Here is a 23,770-nt window from a genome sequence, read left to right as displayed (position 1 = left end):
CTGTTAGTGTCTAATGGTCCAAAACAGGGTTGAGTGGCGAGAGTTGAACGATTATGTGAAACTTGTGAAATTGTTTTATTGTGGAGATGAAAAAATAAAGAGTTGAACAAAAAGTATTCTGAGAGTACAGAATCATTTCAAGAGTAGAACAGAGTCTATTTTGAAATTCCTTTAACCAGCTATAGTCATCGGGTAAGAAGAGTTTGTGTAGATCGACGCAGCCGTCTGACCCAAGAAGAAGATTGGCTGCACACAATATGTTAAGTCAACTGCGAGAGACGTGCGAGTCTTGCACCCCAGTACCACACTGTCTCGTGTTGCCAGAAACCATTAGAAGGTCTGGGTTGGAATACCAGTTGTCAGAATACAGAGTATTTCCCTGTTTCAAATAAGGTCTCATAAGTATTGCCACTTTGGCCTAGATTGTGGAACTTAATTTTTGTTGTTGTGCCTTCATTTACAATGAAATCCAAAATGTACTCGCACAACATGAATGTCTATTCTGAAACTACTACACATGGAACAAATTGTTTGAAAGGTAATTGGCCATTGAACAAGAGGCTTTTGTCAACGCAAAGTTACTGATTTCGACTTCGCACTGCAAAACTTTGTGTGGACTTTACCGATAATATTCCTAATTTTAAACAAACTGTCACCTCCAGTACTCACTGAGTTGTCACTAAAATTTAGTATTCTCAAAATGGTCTCAGGAGATAATTTTGCTGAAATGGATTGTCTAAAACCAGCAATCACTTATTTCCAACTTTCAAACTTGAGACATTAGAAAGTAAATAGCAAGAAAATAATAAAGTTCCTCAGACCCAGTATCTTTTTACTTTGACAACTGAGAATGCACAGGTTCTGGACTATTTGCACAGTTGTATACATAAAATTAATTCCCCTCTTCCAGGAGTGGGGGGAATTGGTGGAAGTAAAACGTGAGTTGTCATGTTTGGATAGCTCAGTCAGTAGAGCAGTTGCCCATGAAAGACAAGGTCCGGTTCAAGTCTCTATCCACCATACAGTTTTAATTTACTTAGAAGTTTCATATTGTCGCACACTGTGCTAGAGGGTGAAAATGCATTCTGGATAAAATCAGTTCATTTTTTGTGCTATAAACTGCAGTGTGTCTTCTGACATAAATATCATAAAAAATGACTGAATGCTTGAGTCATTAACCACCTGACTTGTGTCCTGAAGCTGAGTCATCAGACACATCCTTTAATAAGTGGAAATCAGTTTGTTTTTCGGTTCAAATTTCCATAAGAGGAGTTCTTTTCTGAAGCATTTTGCTGTCACTTTTTGACTCTTCAGGTTCTGAATAACTGTCTACTGCACCTCGTGAAGAAGCATCAAAATGGCGTACTGTATCAGCTGTTGTACAGGGCTGGTGACTACTACATTGTGATTACGTTGAAGCCTCCTCACTACCACCAACATCAGATAATTTGTTCTCACTGTTATTCCTAATTATTATCTCCAGAATCTCTTTGTCTGAGCAATCGTAATGACATTACATTTCTCTCATAGAACAGAAGAATGCAAACTTAAAACTGCTGAAAATTTTCAAAGTGAAGACAAATTTCGCAATGAGGAACAACAGAAAACATAGGTGCACACTCGAACTATGCAGCTGGAGCTCTGACAGTTACTTATGGTGCAGAAATACAGCTCTGCGTGTTTACACGTTCAGAGCATACAGGTACCTGCAACTCAGGGTGCTTAAACTTGTTCGCAGCAGTGAAGGGCTGATGGCTCAAGACACTTTTTATTTATTTAGCGTATGGCATCTAAGTACATTTCAGTATTGGATCATATATTTATACATTACATAACACTACATATGTTCACAGGCAAACATCTAGACCTTGTATATATCTAGTGGGTTTTTGGCATGCCATGAGGGATTCTTCAAAGTCCCCACTGAATGCTCTGGCTCTTCCTTCTTCTCTGATTTGTTGAATGGTCTGCTTAGGTGCGCTGCAGTCACATGCTGACGAAGACAGCAGTCCCCATATGAAGAGTGAGTCAGCACATCTTCCACGCCCAGTTCTTAGTCGGTTCAGAGTTGACCAGATCTTGTGGGGCTGATCAAACCCAGGAACTGCCTCAGTAATACAAGGCTTAAGGTGGCAAGTTGTTGGGGCATTTTGGAGCCATTCCTTTCTCCAAGAGTTGATGTCAGCCCAAGTGAGGCTGTCAAGAGCAAGAGGAGAATGTCTTGAACGGAGCCTCTTGATACTCAGATCAGGTATATTGATTTGTACCGGTAGTTCAGGGTTCGCTTTGATCTTGTTGTATTCCCTGACCAAGGCTGCTTCTCGTCGTATTTTTGGGGGTGGTTTATGACTCAGGACAGGTAGCCATATCTTAGATGTAGACCTATTGGTTCCTGAAATAATGCGCATGGTGTTGTTAAGTTTGACATCAATTTTGTACACATGACTACTGTTTAGCCATACTGGTGCACAGTAGTCCACCGCAGAGTATACCAGGCTCAGCGCAGACATCCTGAGTTGTTGCCATTGGTCCCCAGGTGGTTCTGTAGAGTTTATAGATGAGGTTGTTTCTTGTTCTCATCTTGACAGATGCTTTAGTAAGGTGTGATTTAAATGACAAGGTTCTGTTTAACGTGACCCCTAGGTACCTTGGCTCCTTGTTGTGGTTGAGGCGTGTGTCATCAAGGTATACTTCCAGAACTCTGTCAGCTTCTCTGCTATTGAGGTGGAAGCAAGTTACTTCTGTCTTCGTGGCATTAGGCCTAAGCCTCCATTTACGGAAGTATGCTGTCAGGGCAGACAGATCGGATGTCAGGGTTTCTTCCATTGTATCAAAATCGCTGTGCTTGTTGCAATGGGGCCAGTCATCAGCGTAGCCAAAGTTCCTACAAGCTATTTCTGGCATGTCAGCAATGTGTAGGCTGCAAAGCAGTGGGGCTAACACCAAGCCTTGAGGTAAGCCATTTTGAATGGATTTCTGGCTACTGACTTTGTTTCCCATGGCGATCTTGAATCCTCTGTTACCAATCAACTTACGAATAAGCTTTGTCACTTTTTGACAGGGAATTATTTTCATCAGTTTGTAGAGTAGGCCTTGTCTCCATACAGTATCATAGGCTGCTGACAAGTCAATGAAGACCACAGGTGTTTTTGATTTCTTTTGGAATCCCACTTCAATATGTGTTGTAAGGGCCAAGACTTGGTCTGCACATCTTCGGTTGGGACGAAAGCTGGCTTGTTCTATTGGGATGGCCGTGAGTATTGTCTGACCGATCCTGTTAAGTAGTGCTCATTCCAGAAGTTTGTACACTATGCTAAACAGTGTGCTATGAAGCGGTAGTTTTGCGGAATATTTCCTGTTTTACCTGTCTATAGGAGGGCAATTATCTTGGCACGTTTAAGTTCTTGTGGTATGTTTCCTGTCTGTAGTAGTGATGTGAAGAACTTTGCTAACCATATTTTCATATATTTGCCAGACTTGATAAGAACCTCTGGGAGGATTTCATCTGAGCCAGGGGCATTACCTGGTTTTGTGTCCTTTATTGCTGCCGAGATCTCTTCGGGGGTGATGTCGCAGGAATATTTAGTGTCAACACTGGCTGTTGCCTTTAGCTTTCTAAGTTCACGTTTAATGCGTCTTGTTGTCTCTTGGTGCTTTACCCTTTAGATGTTTTAACAATGTGCAAAGCAATTTAGTTAGGTGTTGTGGGGTTTTCTTCTCGAGTGATATGGCTGGCTCCTCCTAGTTTTCAAAGCAGGGACCATGCTTTTCTGCTGGATACTTTAAAGTGAATAACCTGAGTAGTTTCCTTCCACTTTTGTCGTCATGCAGTATCAAGGCTGTGTGTGAGTTCATCTGCTATTTCTCTGCCACCCCTGCTTTGGCAGTCATTATACAGTTGATCTTATGCAATTTACGTAACACATATTCAAATTTTAAAAGTGGTTTTTCTAAATTATGTTCATTCTGCCCTGCCCTGCTGTCCCCTCAGTACATGTCTGCACCAGCTTCATCAAAACAAATTTTTGTTACTGTTTTATCAAGAACTAACATTTTGAGACTGGCTGTGTGCAAAATATAGATTGATACTTCCAAGGAAGAAGACAGCAACTAGTCACTATTGATAATGTTATGATAATGGTATTTATTTACAAATATAGTGCTATAACTGGTTTTGAACCGACAATTTGACTTTAGACTCACTGTTCGCATTAAAGTGCACATTTGTTGAAGCTTGCGTAAGTTTTTGACTCTTTACCCTCCCTTGTGGTGAAAGATTCTTAGGAGGATGGCACTGTTGAAATCGTACATAATTTTCTTTTTGTTGGAAGTTGAAATTCTGTACTGTATCTGCAGCACTTACAGGATTCTATAAGGGGGTGTTACAGGACCAATACTGTGTATAGTATATGTAAATGACCTGTTGGGTAACTCCAGAAGCTCCTTGAGGTTCTCCATTAATGAAGCTGTTATATATTGAAAAGGTGCAATGCTAGAAAATTATGCAGGAAAACCTGTAGATGATCAACTCTTGGTGCAGAAACAGGCATTGATCCCCAACATAAACAAATGTAATGTATTGCGCATAAATAGTTGGAAAGACATTTTATTATTTGATTACATGATTGCCAAATGATCAGTGGAAGTAGCTATACTCATTTAATATCTGTAAGTAAGTGTACAGAGTGTTTTGAATTGGATCAACCACATAAATCTAGTCATGGGAAAGGCAGGCGGCAGAAAAATCTTCAGTAGTCGTAGGCCATCAATGAAGGAGATAGCTTACAAGACGCTTATTCAGCCAATGTTGCTGGACAGTCTAAGACTTTTGACAAATAGTTAATAGAGAAAATTTAGAAGTTCCTAAGATGACCAGTGTGTTTTATCACTTTATTAGTATTTGCAAAAGTGTTACAGAAATGCGTATCCAATTTTAGTGACAAATGAATCATAATGGGGTTTTCTGTTAAAATTCTGAAAAATTTTGTTCCAAGAACAGCCATCCAATATAATGCTTCCTTCTACTTAAAGCCCATGAAAAGGCCATGAAAGTAAAATTAGAGAGATTTGAGCATAGATGTATCTGACCAACAGTTGTTTTCCTGCACACCATTTGTGGTCTGAAACAGCAAAAGGAGCAGGTGGGGGGGGGGGGGGGGGGAGGGGGGGGGGGTTTGACTGGTACACAGAATACCCTCAAACACACACATAAGATGGTTTGCAGAGTATAGATCTAGATGTAAAAGATGTATAAAGATAATATTTACCAAAATATATCTGGTGTGCAAAAGTAAGCAGTAATCTTCTTGACAGCTTGAACAAATTAGAAAGACAAATATTCCAGTTGTTGCCTGCCATTTAAATTTTAGAGTCTAGATGTTAAATGTTGCCATATGCGTGTCAGCAACTTAGCATTGCAGATGCATCGAGGAAAAAGGAGCTGTTGGATGTAAATAACAATAATACATTGCAAACAACAGTCACACACAGTTACTGTGTAGAGCAAAACACAGGTATAAATGCCATTATATTCTGCAACAGATATCTCTTAACAACTTCTTATTACATAGCTTGTTTTGGAAATTTGCACATATTTATAGGTAATATTGGAACATTTTGTATTGCTGCTTAGACATGTTATTGTAAATAAGTAATGGCAGAAACATGAGAAGGGAATATAGTTAAATACATCAGTTGTAAGCCAGTGGCCTTGCCCTTTGGTTCTGTGTCAAGTGGAAAGACTGAACCAGAGACTTTAAAAGTTGTGTGACAAGCTAAGGCTGTGACTTCCTGGTCTTGCACCATAGTGTTGTGAACTGAAAGGTCTCCCTAAATAGGTCAAGTGTGCACCACACATCCACAGCTGCTACTCAGGTAGCTGACTGTGTATGGGGTGCTCACAAGGTTTTTTTTTATTTTAGATTAGGCAAATCTCCATCCAATCCAGATAATGATAGCTGTAGGAAACTCAGAAGTATCAATGTAAGATTGAAAGAAATGCCTCCCACAGGTGAGAGTATTAAAATCCTAATGGTAAAATGCCGAAGCATTCACAAAAAGGTAACAGAGATTGAATTGCTAATGAAAAGCAGTGGAGCTTACATAATACTAGGTACAGAAAGCTGATTAAAACCTGAAATTTATAGGAATGAGATTTTGGGGGAAAATTTAAGTGTATATTGAAAGGGTAGGCAAATGGGAAATGGTGCTATATTTGTCGCAGTGGACAAAAAATTCAAATCCACCAAAATAGAAATTGAATCTGCTTGTGAGTTTGTTTCGACAAGACTCAGTATCAGGGTGTGCATAAAACGATAATTGGTGGGTGGTGGTGGTGGTTAGTGTTTAACGTCCCGTCGACAACGAGGTCATTAGAGACACTAGTGCAAGCTCGGGTTAGGGAAGGATTGGGAAGGAAATCGGCCATGACCTTTCAAAGGAACCATCCCGGCATTTGCGTGAAACGATTTAGGGAAATCAAGGAAAACCTAAATCAGGATGGCCGGAGACGGGATTGAACCGTCGTCCTCCCGAATGCGAGTCCAGTGTGCTAACCACTGCGCCACAAAAACGATAATTGGATCCTTTTATCGCCCACAAGACTCTTCTCCTCATGTAACCAAAAACTTCAGAGAAAACCTCTGCTTACTTGTACGTAAGTTCCCCAATCATGCTGAAATCATTGGTGGTGATGCTTAGCATCCAACAGTTAACTGGGATATTACAGTTTTGCTAGTTGTGGGCATGATAAGACATCCTGTAAAACTTTACTAAATGCCTTCTCTGAAAACTACCTGGATCAGATACATAGGAATCCTACCCATAATGGAAATATATTGGATCTAATAGCAACAAATAGACCTGATCTATTTGAGGATCTCCACATCGAAAGTGGTATCAGTGACCATGGTGTGGTTGTGGCAACAATGATTACCAAAGTACAAATGTATCTGACAGCAAGAAAGAGTAGTGACCCAGAAACTATCAAAAATTATAAAAACTACTGTGTTATATTAAGAAAAGTTATTAAAAAATCCAGGAATATGTGTATCATGTCTGAAATCAGCAACTCTGATAATAAAATTAAAACAATTTGGAATATTATTAAAAGAGAAACAGGTCAACCAAGAGCAGAGGAAGACAGTATTACCATCAAATTGAATGAAAACTTTACGAACAAAAAGTCAGAAGTTGAAAATATTTTTAATAATCATTTTCTAAATGTTGTGGATATAGTAGGATCCAGGTGTTCATTAGAAGATGCTAGGCTGTTAATGGAAGAGGCCATACCTATGCAATTTGATACAATTGAAATCTCACCCACTTCTCCCTCTGAAATTAGGAAAATAATAAACTTGCTTAAAAGCAAAAACTCACATGGAATTGATGGCATTTCCAGCAAAATACTAAAAGCTTGTTCTCAACAGATAAGTAAGATTCTCAGCTACCTGTGTAATAGCTCTCTGGAACAGGGCATTTTCCCTGATAGACTGAAATATGCTATTGTTATACCTTTGCATAAAAAGGGGGATAGATCTGATGTCAACAATTACCGTCCAATCTCCCTTCTAACAGCTTTATCCAAAATTTTTGAGAAAGTAACGTATTCAAGAGTAGCTTCACATATCTGTAAAAATGAAGTACTAACAAAATGTCAGTTTGGTTTCCAGAAAGGTTTTTCAACAGAAAATGCCATATATGCTTTCACCAGTCAAATTTTGAATGATCTGAATAACCGAACACCACCCATTGGGATTTTTTGTGATCTCTCAAAGGCTTTTGATTGTGTAAATCATGAAATTCTGCTAGACAAGCTCAAGTATTGTGGCATGAGTGGGACAGTGCACAAATGGTTTAATTCGTACCTAACTGGAAGAGTGCAGAAAGTTGAAATAAGTAGTTCTCGTAACATGCAAAGATCAGCACATTCCTCAAACTGGGGGACTATCAAGAATGGGGTTCCACAAGGGTCAGTCTTGGGTCCTTTGTTGTTCTTATTATATATTAATGACTTGCCATTCTATATTCATGAAGAGGCAAAGTTAGTTCTCTTCGCTGATGATACAAGTATAGTAATCACACCTGAGAAACAAGAATTAACTGATGAAATTGCCAATACTGTCTTTCAGAAAATTACTAAGTGGTTCCTTGTAAACGGACTCTCTCTGAATTTTGATAAGACACAGTACATACAGTTCCGTACAGTGAATGGTATGATGCCATTAATAAATATAGACCATAATCAGAAGCATATAGCTAAGGTAGAATATTCCAAATTTTTAGGTATGTCCATTGATGAGAGATTAAATTGGAAGAAACACATTGATGATCTGCTGAAACGTTTGAGTTCAGCTACTTATGCAATAAGGGTCATTGCAAATTTTGGTGATAAACATCTTAGTAAATTAGCTTACTACGCCTATTTTCACTCATTGCTTTCGTATGGCATAATATTTTGGGGTAATTCATCACTGAGGAATAAAGTATTTATTGCACAAAAGCGTGTAATCAGAATAATAGCTGGAGTCCACCCAAGATCTTCCTGCAGACATTTATTTAAGGATCTAGGGATATTCACAGTAGCTTCTCAGTATATATACTCTCTTATGAAATTTGTTATTAACAACCAAACCCAATTCAAAAGTAATAGCAGTGTGCATAACTACAATACTAGGAGAAAGGACGATCTTCACTATTCAAGATTAAATCTAACTTTGGCACAGAAAGGGGTGAATTATACTGGCACTAAAGTCTTTGGTCACTTACCAAATAGTATCAAAAGTCTGACAGATAACCAACAAGTATTTAAGAAGAAATTAAAAGAATTTCTGAATGACAACTCCTTCTACTCCATAGAGGAATTTTTAGATATAAATTAAGAAAAAAAAAACAAAAATATTAAAAAAATAAAAAAATAAAATAAAAAAAATAAAAATAAAAAATAAAGAAAAACAAAAAAACACAAAAAATAAAGTTGTTATATTAACTTAAGTATGTTGTTAAATTAACCTAATTATGTCATGCATTGGAAAATTCGACTCGTTCCACATCATTACGAAATATCGTATTCATGATCCATGGAACTAGTATTAATCTAATATAATCTAATCTAATCTAAAGGACAATTAAAACAAGCAGATAGATATATATGTTCAGTAAACTAGATAAAAAATCAATAATGTCATACCTCAACGAATAACTTGAAACTTTCAGCACAGAGCAGGAATATCTAGAGGAACTCTGGCTCTAGTTTAAAAGATTAGTTGACCACATACTGGATAGATATGTACCCAGTAGAAGAGTACTTCATAGGAGTGAACTTTGTGGTGTACAGTCACTGTAAAGAAACTTCTAAAGAGACAGAGGTTACTGCATAATGAGTGTAAAAGAAGGCGTAGCACTGTAGATAGAGAGATGTTGAATGAAACACTTTTGGCTGCCAAGAGAGCAATGTGCGATGCCTTCAATGACTGCTGTAGCAGAATATTGCAAGTGACATTTCACAAAAGCCAAAGAAATTCTGGTCATATGTAAAGACTGTTAGTGGCAGCAAAGTTAGTGTCCAGTTCCTAGCAAGTGAGACAGGAACTGAAATAGAGGGTAGCAAAGCAAAAGGTGAAATGCTTAACTCCATTTTGAAGTGTTATTTTACAATGGAAAACCCAGGAGAATTGCACCAGTTTAATCCTCGTATCACTGAAAAACTGAATGAAATAGGTATTAGTGACAGTGGTGTTGAGAAATAGCTGAAATTGTTAAAATTTAACAAAGCTCCAGGCCCCGATTGGAATCCCTTTCAGATCCTATACTGAATTTGCTGGTTAGTTAGCCCCTCTTCTCACTATAATCTATCATAGATCCCTCGAACGAAAAACTACCCAGTTCTTGGAAAAAGGCACAGGCCACACCTGTCTTCAAGAAGGACAGCAGAAGTGATCGACAAAACTACCGTCCAATATCCTTGACATTGATTTGTTGTAGAATCTTAGAACATGTTGTTAGCTCAAACATAATGAGGTATCTTGAACAGTATCACCACCTCAATGCCAACCAGCATGGTTTTGAAAAATATCAGTTATGTGAAACTCAACTTGCACTTCTCTCACAAGACATACTAAAAACTTTTGAGTGAGGCAGTTGGCTAGCTGCTGTATTTCTTGATTTCGAAAAACATTTGACTCAGTACCACACATACACTTATTGCCAAAAGTATGATCATATGGGGTATCAAGTGAAATTTGTGACTGTGTTGAGGACTTATTGGTGGGGAGGACAAAGCATGTTATCTTGGATGGAGAGTTATTGTCAGACCTAGAAGTTACTTCGGGTGTGCCGCAGGGAAGCGTGTTGGGACCCTTGCTGTTCATGTTGTCCATTAATGACCTTGCAGACAATATTAATAGTAAAATCATGCCTTTTGCAGATGATGCAGTTGTCTGTAATGAAGTACTACCTGAAAGAAACTGCATAAATATTCAGTCAGATCTTGATAAGATTTCAAAGTGGTGCAGAGATTGGCCACTTGCTTTAAATGTTCATAAATGTAAAATTTTGCACGTCACAGAATGAAAAAACGTAGTCTCTTATAACTATAATATCAGCGCGATTCACTGTTGGATTCGGCCACTTCGTACAAATGCCTGGGTGTAACACTGTAGAAATATGAAATGGAATGATCACATAGATTCAGTCGTGGGTAAAGCAGATGGTAGACTTCAGTTTATTGGTAGAATACTGGGGAAGTGCAATCAATCTACAAAAGAGATTATTTACAAATCACTCATGTGACTGGTTCTAGAATATTATTCAAGTGTGTGGGACCCATACCGAATAGGACTAACAGAGGATATTGAGCATGTACAGAGAAGGGCAGCCTGAATGCTCACAGGTTTATTTAATCCATGGGAGAGTGTCACAGAGATACTGAAGAAACTGAACTGGAAGACTGTTGAAGATAGACGTAGAGTATCCTGAAAAAGTCTATTAACTAAGTTTCAAGAACTTGGTTTAAATGGTGGCTCTGAGAATATACTACAAACCTCTACATATTGCTGACTTAGGGGTTGTGTAGATAAGATTAGAATAATTTCTACATGCAGAGAGGCATTCAAACTGCCATTCTTCCAACGCTCCATATGTGAATGGAACAGGAAGGAGCCCCAATAACTGGTACAGTGGGACGTACCCTCTGCCACACACCTCATGGTGGTTTACAGAGTATAGATGTAAATGGAGATGTAAAAGAGAGATAGAAATGAATACGTAATGAATAACAATTATTGAACGTGGGGGAAAGGAAGTGTAAAATACATAACAGTACCCTAACCAATGACTCAAAGTGTTTAGAGAAAACTTTCAGATAGAGCACTTGGAAGAGATTTACAAAGTGAACGCAGTAGTTGGAAATTTTACTGTCTGTAAACCAACTGCTGTCAGCAATTTGATTCTGGTTTCTCCTAAAACAAATTGAGGATAATGTTAAACAGAATCAAGAACAAATGATTTATAACAAATGTGTTTAAAGTATCTTGTGCCTGGAAGAGAACCCTCTACCTAATTGAATGAGCTGTAGCCAAGGTGAAAAAACAGCATTATCATAAGTGTTGTAAAATGATCCAGTCTCGTGTCAGAAACTTTGTTTACCATTTTTTTCTATTCCTACGTGTAAGCTTGGACTGATTACTATACTAGTACTGTCTGCAAAAAAGACTAATTCTGCTTGTTGTGTACTAGATGGAAGATTGTTGACATACATGAGGAACAGTAGTGGACTTAGGAATCAACCTAGGGGAACCCCCTACGTGAGTTCTCCCCAGTTAGAATTATGACCCTGGACTATTTTGCTTGAATTATTAAGTACAACTTTCTGCATTATTTTGGTTAGATATGACATTATCCATTGGTTGGCTATACCATCACTCCCATAATTTGTCAATTTATGTAGGAGAATACTGTGATTCACACAGTCAAATGCCCTAGAGAGGTCGCAGAAAATACCAACTGGCACCCATAAATTGTCAATTTATGTAGGAGAATACTGTGATTCACATAGTCAAATGCCCTAGGGTGGTCGCAGAAAATACCAACTTGCACTATAATACTTGTAAAATCTGGTGAGTGAACATGTAAATGGCATTCTCAGTAGAGCAACCCTTCTGAAATCCAAACTGTGACTTGCTAAGGATACTATTGTTGCTGAGGTGAGATACTATTCCAGAATACATCACGCACCTTCTCAAAAATTTTGGAGAATGATGTCAGAAGTGAAACTGGTCAGTTGTTATTGACAATTTAAAGAGGGGTTCAACAATGGCATATTTCAGACTCTTGCCTTGCGTTACATATTTCAGATAAGACTGGTCTTATTACATTGGAACAAATTTTTTGTACTCTATTGAAGACACCATTAAAACCAGATGAGGTTTTATTTTTGAGAGACTGTATAATTTTCTTAATTTCAGAAGTAGTTTATTGATACATTTATATGATTGAATATTATGAAAGTTGCATTTTGAACGTATTGCTGTGATTTTGCCCTTGAAATGTTTGTCCCTATGCATTCTACTGCATTTAAGAAATGATTATTAAATGCATTTTCTACCTGTGACTCAACATTTATAGCCCTTCCTCTCAGTTCAGTAGTGATGTCTTGTTCTGTGTCTGGTTGTCCTGTCTCTCATTTCATTACATTCCATATAGCTTTATGTCTGTTGCTGTAAGTACTGATTGCTGACATTATGTGCAAGTTCTTTGATCAAATTAACATTGCGTAACAGGGACAAACTGTGTTAGGCAGTGCAGTAGTTAAGAGACTCGTATTCAGGAGGATGGAGTTTTCTCTCTCCAGCAGTCTTGTTTTACGTTATACATGGTTTTCCTGAATCATTTCCGGCAGCTGTGAGGATGGTTCCTTCAGCAAGGCTGTTGTTTACCACCTGTCCTAACCTCATAAAAACACGGCTGTATATTTTATTTGTAGGTACATTCGAGTTATTTTTTTCATAGCATCATGATGACAAATCTTATAACATCGTGAGATGACCACTGGGTGAATAAACACTCACACTCTCTCTCTCTCTCTCTCTCTCTCTCTCTCTCTCTCACACACACACACACACACACACACACACACACACACACACACACTTGGGCAACAACAGTGGTTGTGCAAGTGTGATTGCTGGTAGGGAAATGACTGTGTTTTTTAAAGCTAAGTAATTATTCTGACTGTTTTGCAATCATCTCTGCTGCTCAGCAATACCAACGATTAGTGAGTAGTGATCCATTCTCATATAAATATTCTGAAGTTGATAACAACACATCTTAAATTATTTTCTGAAGTGATTGCTACTTGTCACGACTTTTATGTTATCATGCAAATAATCAAAGATTTTTGTTGCTGCACATTGAACTCCTATTTGAGCTACTGACAGCTTAAATAGTGGGCAGTAAAGGCCACTTTTGCTTTAGTGTTATAGGTATGCACATCACTGTTCTTTTTAAATTCAATTGGATTATTTATGGCAAATTGCATCAGCGAATATATCGCACTATCTCTTTTGGCCATTGTCTCCGGCTGCTGTGACCTGACTTCGGATTGGAACTGCATCTGACATGAGCAGCAATCAAAAGTGAGTGGAGGGGGTAAGGAGGCAACATACAACAGGAAGACGAAGGGATAGCAGAGTGTGGGGGGTAGGAGAAGATGGTGTGCTGTCTATGAGATTGAGAGGAAGCAGTGATGTGGTGGGTAACAGGATATAGGATAAGGCTGCTAAGCACAGAGTCGGGGCACTGTACTTGGGAGGAGAACTCTTTTTATCAGAAGGAATGGTCAACTACTTCATCTTTGATACTGTGAAACAATTCAGTGCACCTGTAACCCATACGGTCACAGATTCCGATTCATTTACTTTACGACAATTCCTCATCCTAAGACCCAATGGCATTGTAGAAATATAGTAAGTACCATAATCTCTGTTATACACTTCACATATCTGCACATATAAAACCAAAAACCAATGGCACTGTAGACATATAATAAGAAGTACCAAGATCTCTGTTGTACACTTCACAAATCTGAAATGTACGATAAGCAATAACTTCTTGGCTGTTAAAAGTCTCCAGTCCTGGTACAGTCTCCACTTTACCACCACCTACTAGAGCCACAGTAACCCAACCATCACCATGTGCACTAGCATCAGCATTAGTAAGTGTAAAATTCGGTACGCATCCACAAAACACTGAAGGACCAGGAAGAATAACTTGTGCACCAACTCCACTCTTTGTAGTAATAGCTATATTATCAATAGCTTTATAAACTGTACACGAACGCCTTCTCCTCCTAAAATAACGTGTATGGAATGCATACACAATAATTTGGAATGTTCTTCCCTGTTTGCTAACTCCTGTTCACATTGTTGGTATTACCATTTTTGTTGTACAGAACTGAATACAGCAAGTTTTCTCAAAATTTAGGGAAAGTTCATTTTCGTACAACAATTTAATTAAAAAACTTTGAAAAACATCGTTAACAATTTCTTCTGTTGCTTTTATTGCAACACAAGTATCATCTGCAAGAAGTGCCAATTGTGCACATTGTTTGAGTTATTCAGCGTAATCTCTCATACAGTGTAAAGCTATCAATTCCACAAAAGAATAACATGGTTTACTCATTCAGAAATCTTGGAAATATCACAAAAAACAACCAGTGATATTTTATTATTTAACACTTGTAATATTTGGTGACAGTGTGTATAAATAGCATTCTCAGTTGAGCAACACTTCTGGTATCCAGTTCTTTAGACATAAATATCAATATGATAATGTAGATGTTAAGCTACCAGTACAAAATAAACAGCAGCTTTTTAATACAAATAATGAAACAGTAGATGTTTCAAAGTAGTATTGTCAAGCTTAATTTAAATTGAGTAAACTGTAATAATTATAGTAGTTCAATGATAATTAATTATTGATGCAGCTTCTAACAGCAGAGTAAAAGAAATCATGATATTAACATTTATGTTTGCCGTTTGTATTTTAGATCCCAGAAAGTGGTAACTTAACCCAATGATGTCATATTGAAATACCCCTACAGGGTACTGTGAAATGAGATTCACTACATATCAGCTACTCTGATCGTTGGGTGTGGTAGACCTCAGGACATTCTTCTAATTGTAGAGTAACACAACAGTTTTTACACTGCCATGCACTTTCACTTATTTTTCTTCTGCAACTACAACTCATCATTTGATGTGATGGGTTAATGACCCTAGTGGTAGGATAGTTTCAATTCTAAGTTAACGGACTTGGAGTTCTTTTGGCAGATATTTGTTATAGACACATATCTGTCCATGATGGTGAAACAGTCTACGGCATTGTCACGAATTTTATTAAACTGCTATTATTAAATGGTGCCCATAAGAGTAAGTCTGTCTTGACACAAGGTGATTGCTGGATGTCACAAAAATGGTTCAACTGGCTCTGAGCACTATGGGACTTAACTTCTGAGGTCATCAGTCCCCTAGAACTTAGAGAACTAATTAACCTAAGGACATCACACACATCCATTTCCGAGGCAGGATTCAAACCTGCGACCATAGTGGTCATGCGGTTCCAGACTGTAACGCCTAGAACCACTGGGCCACCTCGGCCGGCCATGGGTGTCACATGTCAGGCGAACAGTGAATATGGTAATAGAATGGATGCAAGACATGGGTTGGTCTTTGTTAAAAAATATATGTTGAAGTTGTATATGCTGGTGTCAAGAACTGAACCAAGAGTGTTCCGTTACCTGCCTGGCATGTTCCAATTCATGAAAAGTATTAAAATTAATTTCTTGTACTGGAGTATGCGTCTTTGTTGTTGTCCTGATAGAAAAGGAGAGTTAGTGTAGTTTGAGGGGCAGCCACAAGAATGTACATTGACAGTTCCAAGCACAGCATCCTAACAGCTAGACAACCTGCTTGCACTCAAGTTGTTCTTTTTTCTGTCTTTTCGGTTGCAAAATTCTTGTCTGGAAATAAAAACAAAGAATACACAGAGCTTGTGCTTTGCCTCTGCTGGAGAGCAACTGTATAATAGATGTCCAGCCTGTTGTGGTAGGCTCATATTTATAATTCACTCAAAAAACATTATATCGTACAATTATTCTCTGAAAAATTTCATTTTTTAAGGTTGCTTTTTATACTAATGCAGTGAATGCATTTATTTTGTAATTTAAAAACAATGCTATAATTTCATTTTCTTGAAATTATTTTTCAGATGCCTGCCCCATGTTTTGAAATCATAGATGACATAGAAGATTTAATTTCATCACAAGACATTACTCCTAAGGAACGGTATAGTAATAAGAGCTCAGTAACTCTACGTGCACGCAAGAGAACAAAAGTACAACCACCTGTCAAAGAAGAACGAAAGCCTGATACGCATCTTGATAGTGTCATCCCAGGCACACAGACTATATATTTGAAGACATGGGGATGTACACACAACAGTTCCGATAGTGAATATATGGCTGGGCAACTAGCTGCATATGGATATCACTTAACAGGTTATTTCCTTACATTATTCAGATCCACCTTCTTTACCATTCTTGTTGTTTTGCAGTGTTTCCAAAGATAATATAGTTATTGAACCTTCACAGATAATAAGATGGAGGCTGATTTGTGGCTGCTGAATAGCTGCACAGTAAAAAGTCCAGCAGAGGATCATTTTCGGTGAGTTCTAATGTATATAGTGGTTAAGATGCTGCAGACTGAAAGTTTACATGCATTATTCAGTAGTATCCTCAGAAATTTTCATGGAAAAACTATCTTAGCAACAGCAGACTGGGAGACATAACTAAAACTACAAATTTAGTGTAACAAGTGCTGAAACATTATCAACAACTTTCAGAAATGGATACTGAATAAGTTATGAGGTCTGAGAGCAATAATGGATTTAACTGAGATCACATCTTGTGTCCCTGTGCTATGCAGTCATAGTTTTCTTCCTTGATATTTCAGTTCAAAGTTAGAGGAGTATACTGGTGCTTTTAGAAGTCTCATTGTTTTATGAGGACCCTACCTTTGAAATGTTCATTGAATAGACAGTTTGTACCCAGAATAATTAGTTTCTGGCAATGTTAATGGTAAGTAAAGAGAGATGAGTTGCAAGTTAAATAATGTAACCAACAAGTTTAAATTGTGCACATGTTCACTGACCACATTACACTATTGCAGAAGGGTAACAGAGAGTTGAATTAACTGGACAATGATCACTACCTTTCATCTATCTGTAGCTGTTATTTTGCGTATGATGATTACACTCTCACAGTGATCTTATGTGAGTGTAAGTAAACAATGATTTAACTCGTACATGTGGTTGTCTTCAGTACAGGATTATTATACTCGTGTTTTGAACATAAAACAGCTAAAATTTAAAATAATCTCTAGGTTCCAAGTTTACTTCAGTAGCTAAACAACAATACAAGTGTGTGCAATAGGATCAAACCGTGCAGTGTTAATTAATGCTGCACATGAAATGTAGTAAGTGTCCCTACTCTATATTTAGTCTACTATGCCTTAGGCAGAAACACACAACCAAAAACTTAAATAAACCAAAGATAATAAATTTACAAAAAGTAGCTGGGAGCTGATAATAGTTCTCTGAGAATGACAGTGCTGAAGAAATCCATGAACTTTTAACAGAATGTATACTGTGTTAAAAGTTGTCTTCCTTATAGTGAATTGTGCAGAGGATCCTTTGAAAAAAAATTCTTACATTCCCATGTTTAAAAATTTTTGCAGAATACAGCAGAAACCACCAAGTCATTAAAATAACTTAAAAAATGGTACTAGTTATAGAAGTCTCTTCATCTAAGTAAGCCACATGGTTATGAAATCAAAAATTGCTGGATAAATATGTGATAACTACGGAGCTTCATAAAACCATGAATTTCAGTAGGGTGTCATGTTATGCAGAGACCTGGTGGGGGTGGATTTTCAGGAGTTAAAATATGAATGAGAAGAAGAAGAAGAAGGTGTTATTGACATAAGAAATAACCAAGTGGTTAATACTAAGCTTGAGAAAATAGATGCATTTATGCCCTGTTTCAAAACATCAGAGTTAGCTGAATATGCCAAGGCTAATTTTAACTATCTTAAAATCCAAATCTGTTTGCCCAACAGAGTGAAATATCTCCAAGCCAAAAAGGAGCCATCATGAAGGAATTATCTGAATGGAAAGGACATTGGTAGATGTTATTTACATGTGCAGACAAACAAATGATACCAGTTTTAGAAAATTTATTCAAGAGAAAAAGCAAGTCAATAATGCATTGGTCCACCTCTGACCCTAATGGGAAGCAGTTATTCAACTTGGCATTTATAGAGTTTTTGGATGTCTATTTGACAGATATTGTGCCATATTCTGTCCAGTTGGCGTGTTAGATCATCAGAATCCCAAACTGGTTGGAAGGACCTGTCCATAATGTTCCAAACATTCTCATTTGGGGAGGGACCCAGCAATCTTGCAGGTCGAGGTAGGGTTTGCCAAGTGTGAAGACAAATAATAGCTGTATCTTTCTGTCCTCTCTCTAGGTCGATTGCTTCCTTCTTGATGCTGTGTTCAGCCATGGTTCACCCATTCCTGCCAATATTGTCAAGTAGTGGCATCATTCCTAGTCAGATTCAAGTATGCGCCGATTGCTCGAACTGGCTTCTTTGAGCCTCTACACGTCCTTTCTCAAATGCTGACATCTGCATATATTGTTCATGCGCCTGCCTGTGAGCCATAGTTACTGTCCAAGTGAGTACATGGAATGACTTTCGCAAAGACTTTATGCCCTGGTATTGCGCTGCAACATCACACGTTCGTTCATTGGCCACAAAAATTTACAGTTTTGCATTTTCCCTCAATATCTATATGAACATGAATTTTCTACTAATTTGTGTAGCAACTCTTTTGTATTGTGAAATTTTTTATCTCAGGGAGTATTAGCATCGTGGGCACACCACTACAAATGACAAGGGATAGGCAGCATGTGGGAAATCTAACATGAACCTGTCCATCACCAGAATTCAGCTGTCTGCTCTGGATAACCCACTTTCTAGAGCTGCAAGTATTCAACTTTTGTTGAAATGAAGAAGAAAAAATCTGGAATTGGTCTTCTGTGAATCATTTTCCTACATGTATAATCTGGAAAACGTTGTAACATATCCTTATATTTATTGAGACATCATACTTTTTTTTTTTTTGCTAATGACCTACAGTGAACTTTACAAATACATACCAGGCAACATACATTGATTTTTCACTCTTGTTTTGTTAGAAGATGTTTGTAATGTTCACTGCCTCATAAAAAAAGTGAAGCCCCCAGAGGACATAGTCGAATGTCATTGTAACTTCATATGTGTAAACGCCCTCAATTGTCATGTAAATTATTGGAGTTGAAGTCCTCTGTGACAGGTACTACAGCTGCCAGCATGCATTAGTCTTTCCTTTCTCAGACGTTATGTCTGGTTAAAAATGGAAAGTGATGCGGACCTTGATCAAGCATGACTTCCTTTTAACTGTATGGTATATGTTACATTGCATTTAGGAACTTTCGGGTAATTGAACATGTATCAATAATTACAGATTTCTGTAGTTGTATATATATGTTTGGGTGTAGCTGTATTGCATTGATGTATTGGTGGATATTGTGTGGTATGACTCTTGTAGTTGATAGTATAATTGGTATAATGTCAACTTTATCCTGATGCCACATGTACTTTACTTCCTCAGCCAGTTGGATGTATTTTTCAATTTTTTCTCCTGTTTTCTTCTGTATATTTGTTGTATTATATTTCGATTAGTTGTGTTAATTTCTTCTTTTTATTGGTGAGTATGAAGTCAGGTTTGTTATGTGGTGTTGTTTTATCTGTTATAATGGTTCTGTTCCAGTATAATTTGTATTCATCATTCTCTAGTACATTTTGTGGTGCATATTTGTATGTGGGAATGTGTTAGTTTATGTTGTATAGCAAGTTGTTGATGTATTATTTTTGCTACATTGTCATGTCTTATGGTGTATTCTGTATTTGCTAGTATTGTACATCCACTTGTGATGTGCTCTACTGTTTCTATTAGTTGTTTGCAAAGTCTGCATTTATCTGTTATGGTATTGGGATCTTTAATAATATGCTTGCTGTAATATCTGGTGATTATTGTTTGATCCTGTATTGCAATCGTGAATCCTTCCATCTCACTGTATATATTGCCTTTTCTTAGCCATGTGTTGGATGCGTCTTGATCTATGTGTGGCTGTGTTAGATGATACGGGTGCTTGCCATGTAGTGTTTTCTTTTTCCAATCTACTTTCTTCGTATCTGTTGATGTTATGTGATCTGAAGGGTTGTAGAAGTGGTTATGAAATTGCAATGGTGTAGCCGATGTATTTATATGAGTGATTGCTTTGTGTATTTTGCTGGTTTCTGCTTGTTTTATAAAGAATTTTCTTAAATTGTCTACCTGTCCATAATGTAGGTTTTTTATGTCGATAAATCCCCTTCCTCTTTCCTTTCTGCTTAATGTGAATCTTTCTGTTGCTGAATGTATGTGATGTATTCTATATTTGTGGCATTGTGATCGTGTAAGTGTATTGAGTGCTTCTAGGTCTGTGTTACTCCAGTTCACTACTCCAAATGAGTAGGTCAATATTGGTATAGCATAAGTATTTATAGCTTTTGTCTTGCTTCTTGCTGTCAATTCTGTTTTCAGTATTTTTGTTAGTCTTTGTCTATATTTTTCTTTTAGTTCTTCTTTAATATTTGTATTATCTATTCCTATTTTTTGCCTGTATCCTAGATATTTATAGGCATCTGTTTGTGGTTATCCAATATGTAATCTTCTTGTTTAGTGTGTTTTCCCTTGACTATGCTATTTTTCTTACATTCGTCTGTTCCTAAAGCCATATTTATATCATTGCTGAATACTTCTGTTATCTTTAGTAATTGGTTGAGTTGTTGATTTGTTGCTGCCAGTAGTTTTAGATCATCCATGTATAGCAAATGTGTGATTTTGTGTTGGTATGTTTCAGTAATATTTTATCCATAATTTGTATTGTTTAGCATGTTGGATAATGGGTTCAGAGCAAGGCAGAACCAGAAAGGACTTAATGAGTCTCCTTGGTATATTCCACGCTTAATCTGTATTGGCTGTGATGTGATATTATTTGAATTTGTTTGGATATTACTATGTTTAGGAACTGTATCAATTTAGGATCTACTTTGTATATTTCCAATATTTATAGTAACCATGAGTGGGGTACACTATCAAAAGCTTTTTGGTAATCAATGTATGCGTAGTGTAGTGTCCTTTGTTTAGTTTTAGCTTGATATGTCACCTCTGTATCTATTATCAGTTGCTCTTTACATCCTCGTGCTCCTTTGCAGCAGCCTTTTTGTTCTTCATTTATAATTTTGTTCCGTGCTGTATGTGTCATTAATTTCTGTGTAATGACTGAAGTTAATATTTTGTATATTGTTGGTAGGCATGTTATGGGGCGATATTTAGCTGGGTTTGCTGTGTCTGCTTGATCTTTAGGTTTCAGATAAGTTATTCCATGTGTAAGTGTATCAGGGATGTGTATGTGTATGGGTCTGCAATATAACTGTTAAATAATTTAGTTAGATGTGAATGTGTTGAGGTGATCTTCCTTAGCCAGAAATTTACTATTTTATCTTTTCCAGGGGCTTTCCAATTGTGCGTAGAATTAATTGCTCGGGTGACTTCATGCTTCAAAATTATCACTTCAGGCATTTGTGGTATCATCTTGTATGTGTCTGTTTCTGCTTGTATCCACCGTGCATGTCTGTCATGTTGTGCCGGGTTTGACCATATGTTGCTCCAGAAGTGTTCCATGTCTGTTATGTTTGGTGGATTGTCTATTTTAATGTGTGTGTTATCTATTGTCTGGTAAAATCTCTTTTGGTTTGTGTTGAATGTTTGTGTTTTGTTTCCTTTTGTTTTCACTTTTTTAAGTCGTTTCTCTGCCCGAAGACTTGGTGTTTGTGTTGTCCTCATCGTTTTATCATCATCCTCATCATTTATGAGAGTGGCTAGATTGGACTGTGAAAAAATTGGGACTTTGTACGGGCGATGATTCCCACGCAGTTGAATGCCCCACAAACCAATCGTCATCATCAGGCCAAAGGGGGCACAGCATCATACTGAAAAGTGGGCTCATACTGCCAAGTTGCTTTTAAATTTGGCTTGATTTCGTAATCAAAAAACCAATAAGTATTGCCATTGCAGTAAGTACTGGGAGATGAAGAAGCTTGCACAGGATAGAGTAGCATGGAGAGCTGCATCAAACCAGCCTCAGGACTGAAGACCACAACAACAACATTGTCATTTAGTATTTAGTGTCCAAATTCATTTCCTTTCACAATTGAATGGAGGAAAGCATTTCTTAATGGTCCAGGTAGTTTTGAGACATTATGTGCTATGCACATTTGAAAAGCTACCTTGGCACCCATCAGTTACACAGTTGTCTCTAGCAAAAATTCACAAATATGTTACTGTGTGATGATTAGTGACTCATGTTAAATTCCACAACAATTTCATCAAGGATGATGAGCTTCTTGACGTAGTTTCACTGATAAATCTGCGCATTCAGCATCTCAGTTTGCTTCCACAATTGTCTTTCATTCCTCTGTCTGTCACTGACATTGTATATTAATATTTGAAACTTTCCACCATGTGGTACATTTACTCTTTATTTATGCAATTGTTTCCATCAGATACAAACACATACCTAATAAGCTGTAGCATACACTATTACATTGTGACAGCAGAGACATATTATAGAATTGATTCCACAAAACACTGGAATGACTGAACATATATGCTGAATGCCAGTGCTCAACAGCTGAACCCTGTTGACTGAGGTGGTTGTAGCAGTATCTAAATTGCACATAACCCTCTCAGTGATATCACAGATTTGTTCAATAGGATTGACATCTGCAGGTATAGGTTAGAAAGCAAATACCATAATGTCTGTGTAGTGTTCATTGAGCCTCTCTAGACATAGTACATGAATGACAGGATGATGCACTGTCACGTTGAAAGTGCAATTTTCCAGTATGGTGCTATAGGCAGGCAAAGATTTGCACATGAAATACCAAGTCTTTGTATCACTTGCCTTTGAATGCTAATTGTAGCCATACAAGGAGTCTCATTTCTTCCCACACAAACATTGCTCCAAGTTTTTTCCCCACATTTGAATGTCATGTGACAGTTTTGGTATGCCAATATGAATCCCTGTACCAAATGAAAATTTGTGTGTTTCCTTTATATCATAGCAAAAAGGTGGTTTTATATTTTATAACTGTTTTGACCATAAGAGTTTCTGAGTAAGTTGCTGTACTATGATTTATCTGTCCGCTGTTACAATCCATGATAGCTAGTGGTAGCTATTTTCATCTATTTGTTGTCAATCAGTGTTAATATTGGTGGTGACAGATTTATACGAACTGATGTACTCATATCAGATTTTGGATTAATGGTCCATGGGATTTATATTTGGAGTGCTCTATGTGATGGTTTTGCACATGTGTTTAAATATGTGCTGCATAAACCTCTGTACTATGCGTGTAGGAAATTACATGGTACACCAGCATCATTTGTATCATTTATATGTCATATGTAATGATAATGATTGACTTGACGTGCAATATCTATCTGCTCTCAGAGGCTTAGAGAAATTATTTCTCTGCCATTTCAAGCCATCTCAATAACTGTTTGC

The 23,770-nt window shown here is 37.4% G+C and overlaps 1 protein-coding gene across 2 annotated transcripts in view; it reads left to right on the top strand.

The window, feature by feature from the left end:
- LOC126475178 (threonylcarbamoyladenosine tRNA methylthiotransferase) overlaps positions 1 to 23,770 on the top strand; it is a 117,434-nt gene that overhangs the window by 18,594 nt on the left and 75,070 nt on the right. Inside the window, exons 2-3 of one of the 2 annotated variants that reach the window (XM_050102811.1) lie at positions 16,264 to 16,552; positions 16,646 to 16,718. In XM_050102811.1, the coding sequence (XP_049958768.1) occupies positions 16,264 to 16,552; positions 16,646 to 16,718 (362 nt within the window). Of the gene's footprint in view, positions 1 to 16,263; positions 16,553 to 16,628; positions 16,719 to 23,770 lie in introns of those variants that run through there. The other variant, XM_050102812.1, reaches the window with a different exon arrangement.

This window comes from Schistocerca serialis, chromosome 4 (genome assembly GCF_023864345.2).
Source record: "Schistocerca serialis cubense isolate TAMUIC-IGC-003099 chromosome 4, iqSchSeri2.2, whole genome shotgun sequence".
Classification (NCBI taxonomy): domain Eukaryota; kingdom Metazoa; phylum Arthropoda; class Insecta; order Orthoptera; family Acrididae; genus Schistocerca; species Schistocerca serialis.
The sequence above is the reverse complement of the archived record's forward strand: the minus strand, read 5'-3'. Positions and strand labels throughout refer to the sequence as shown.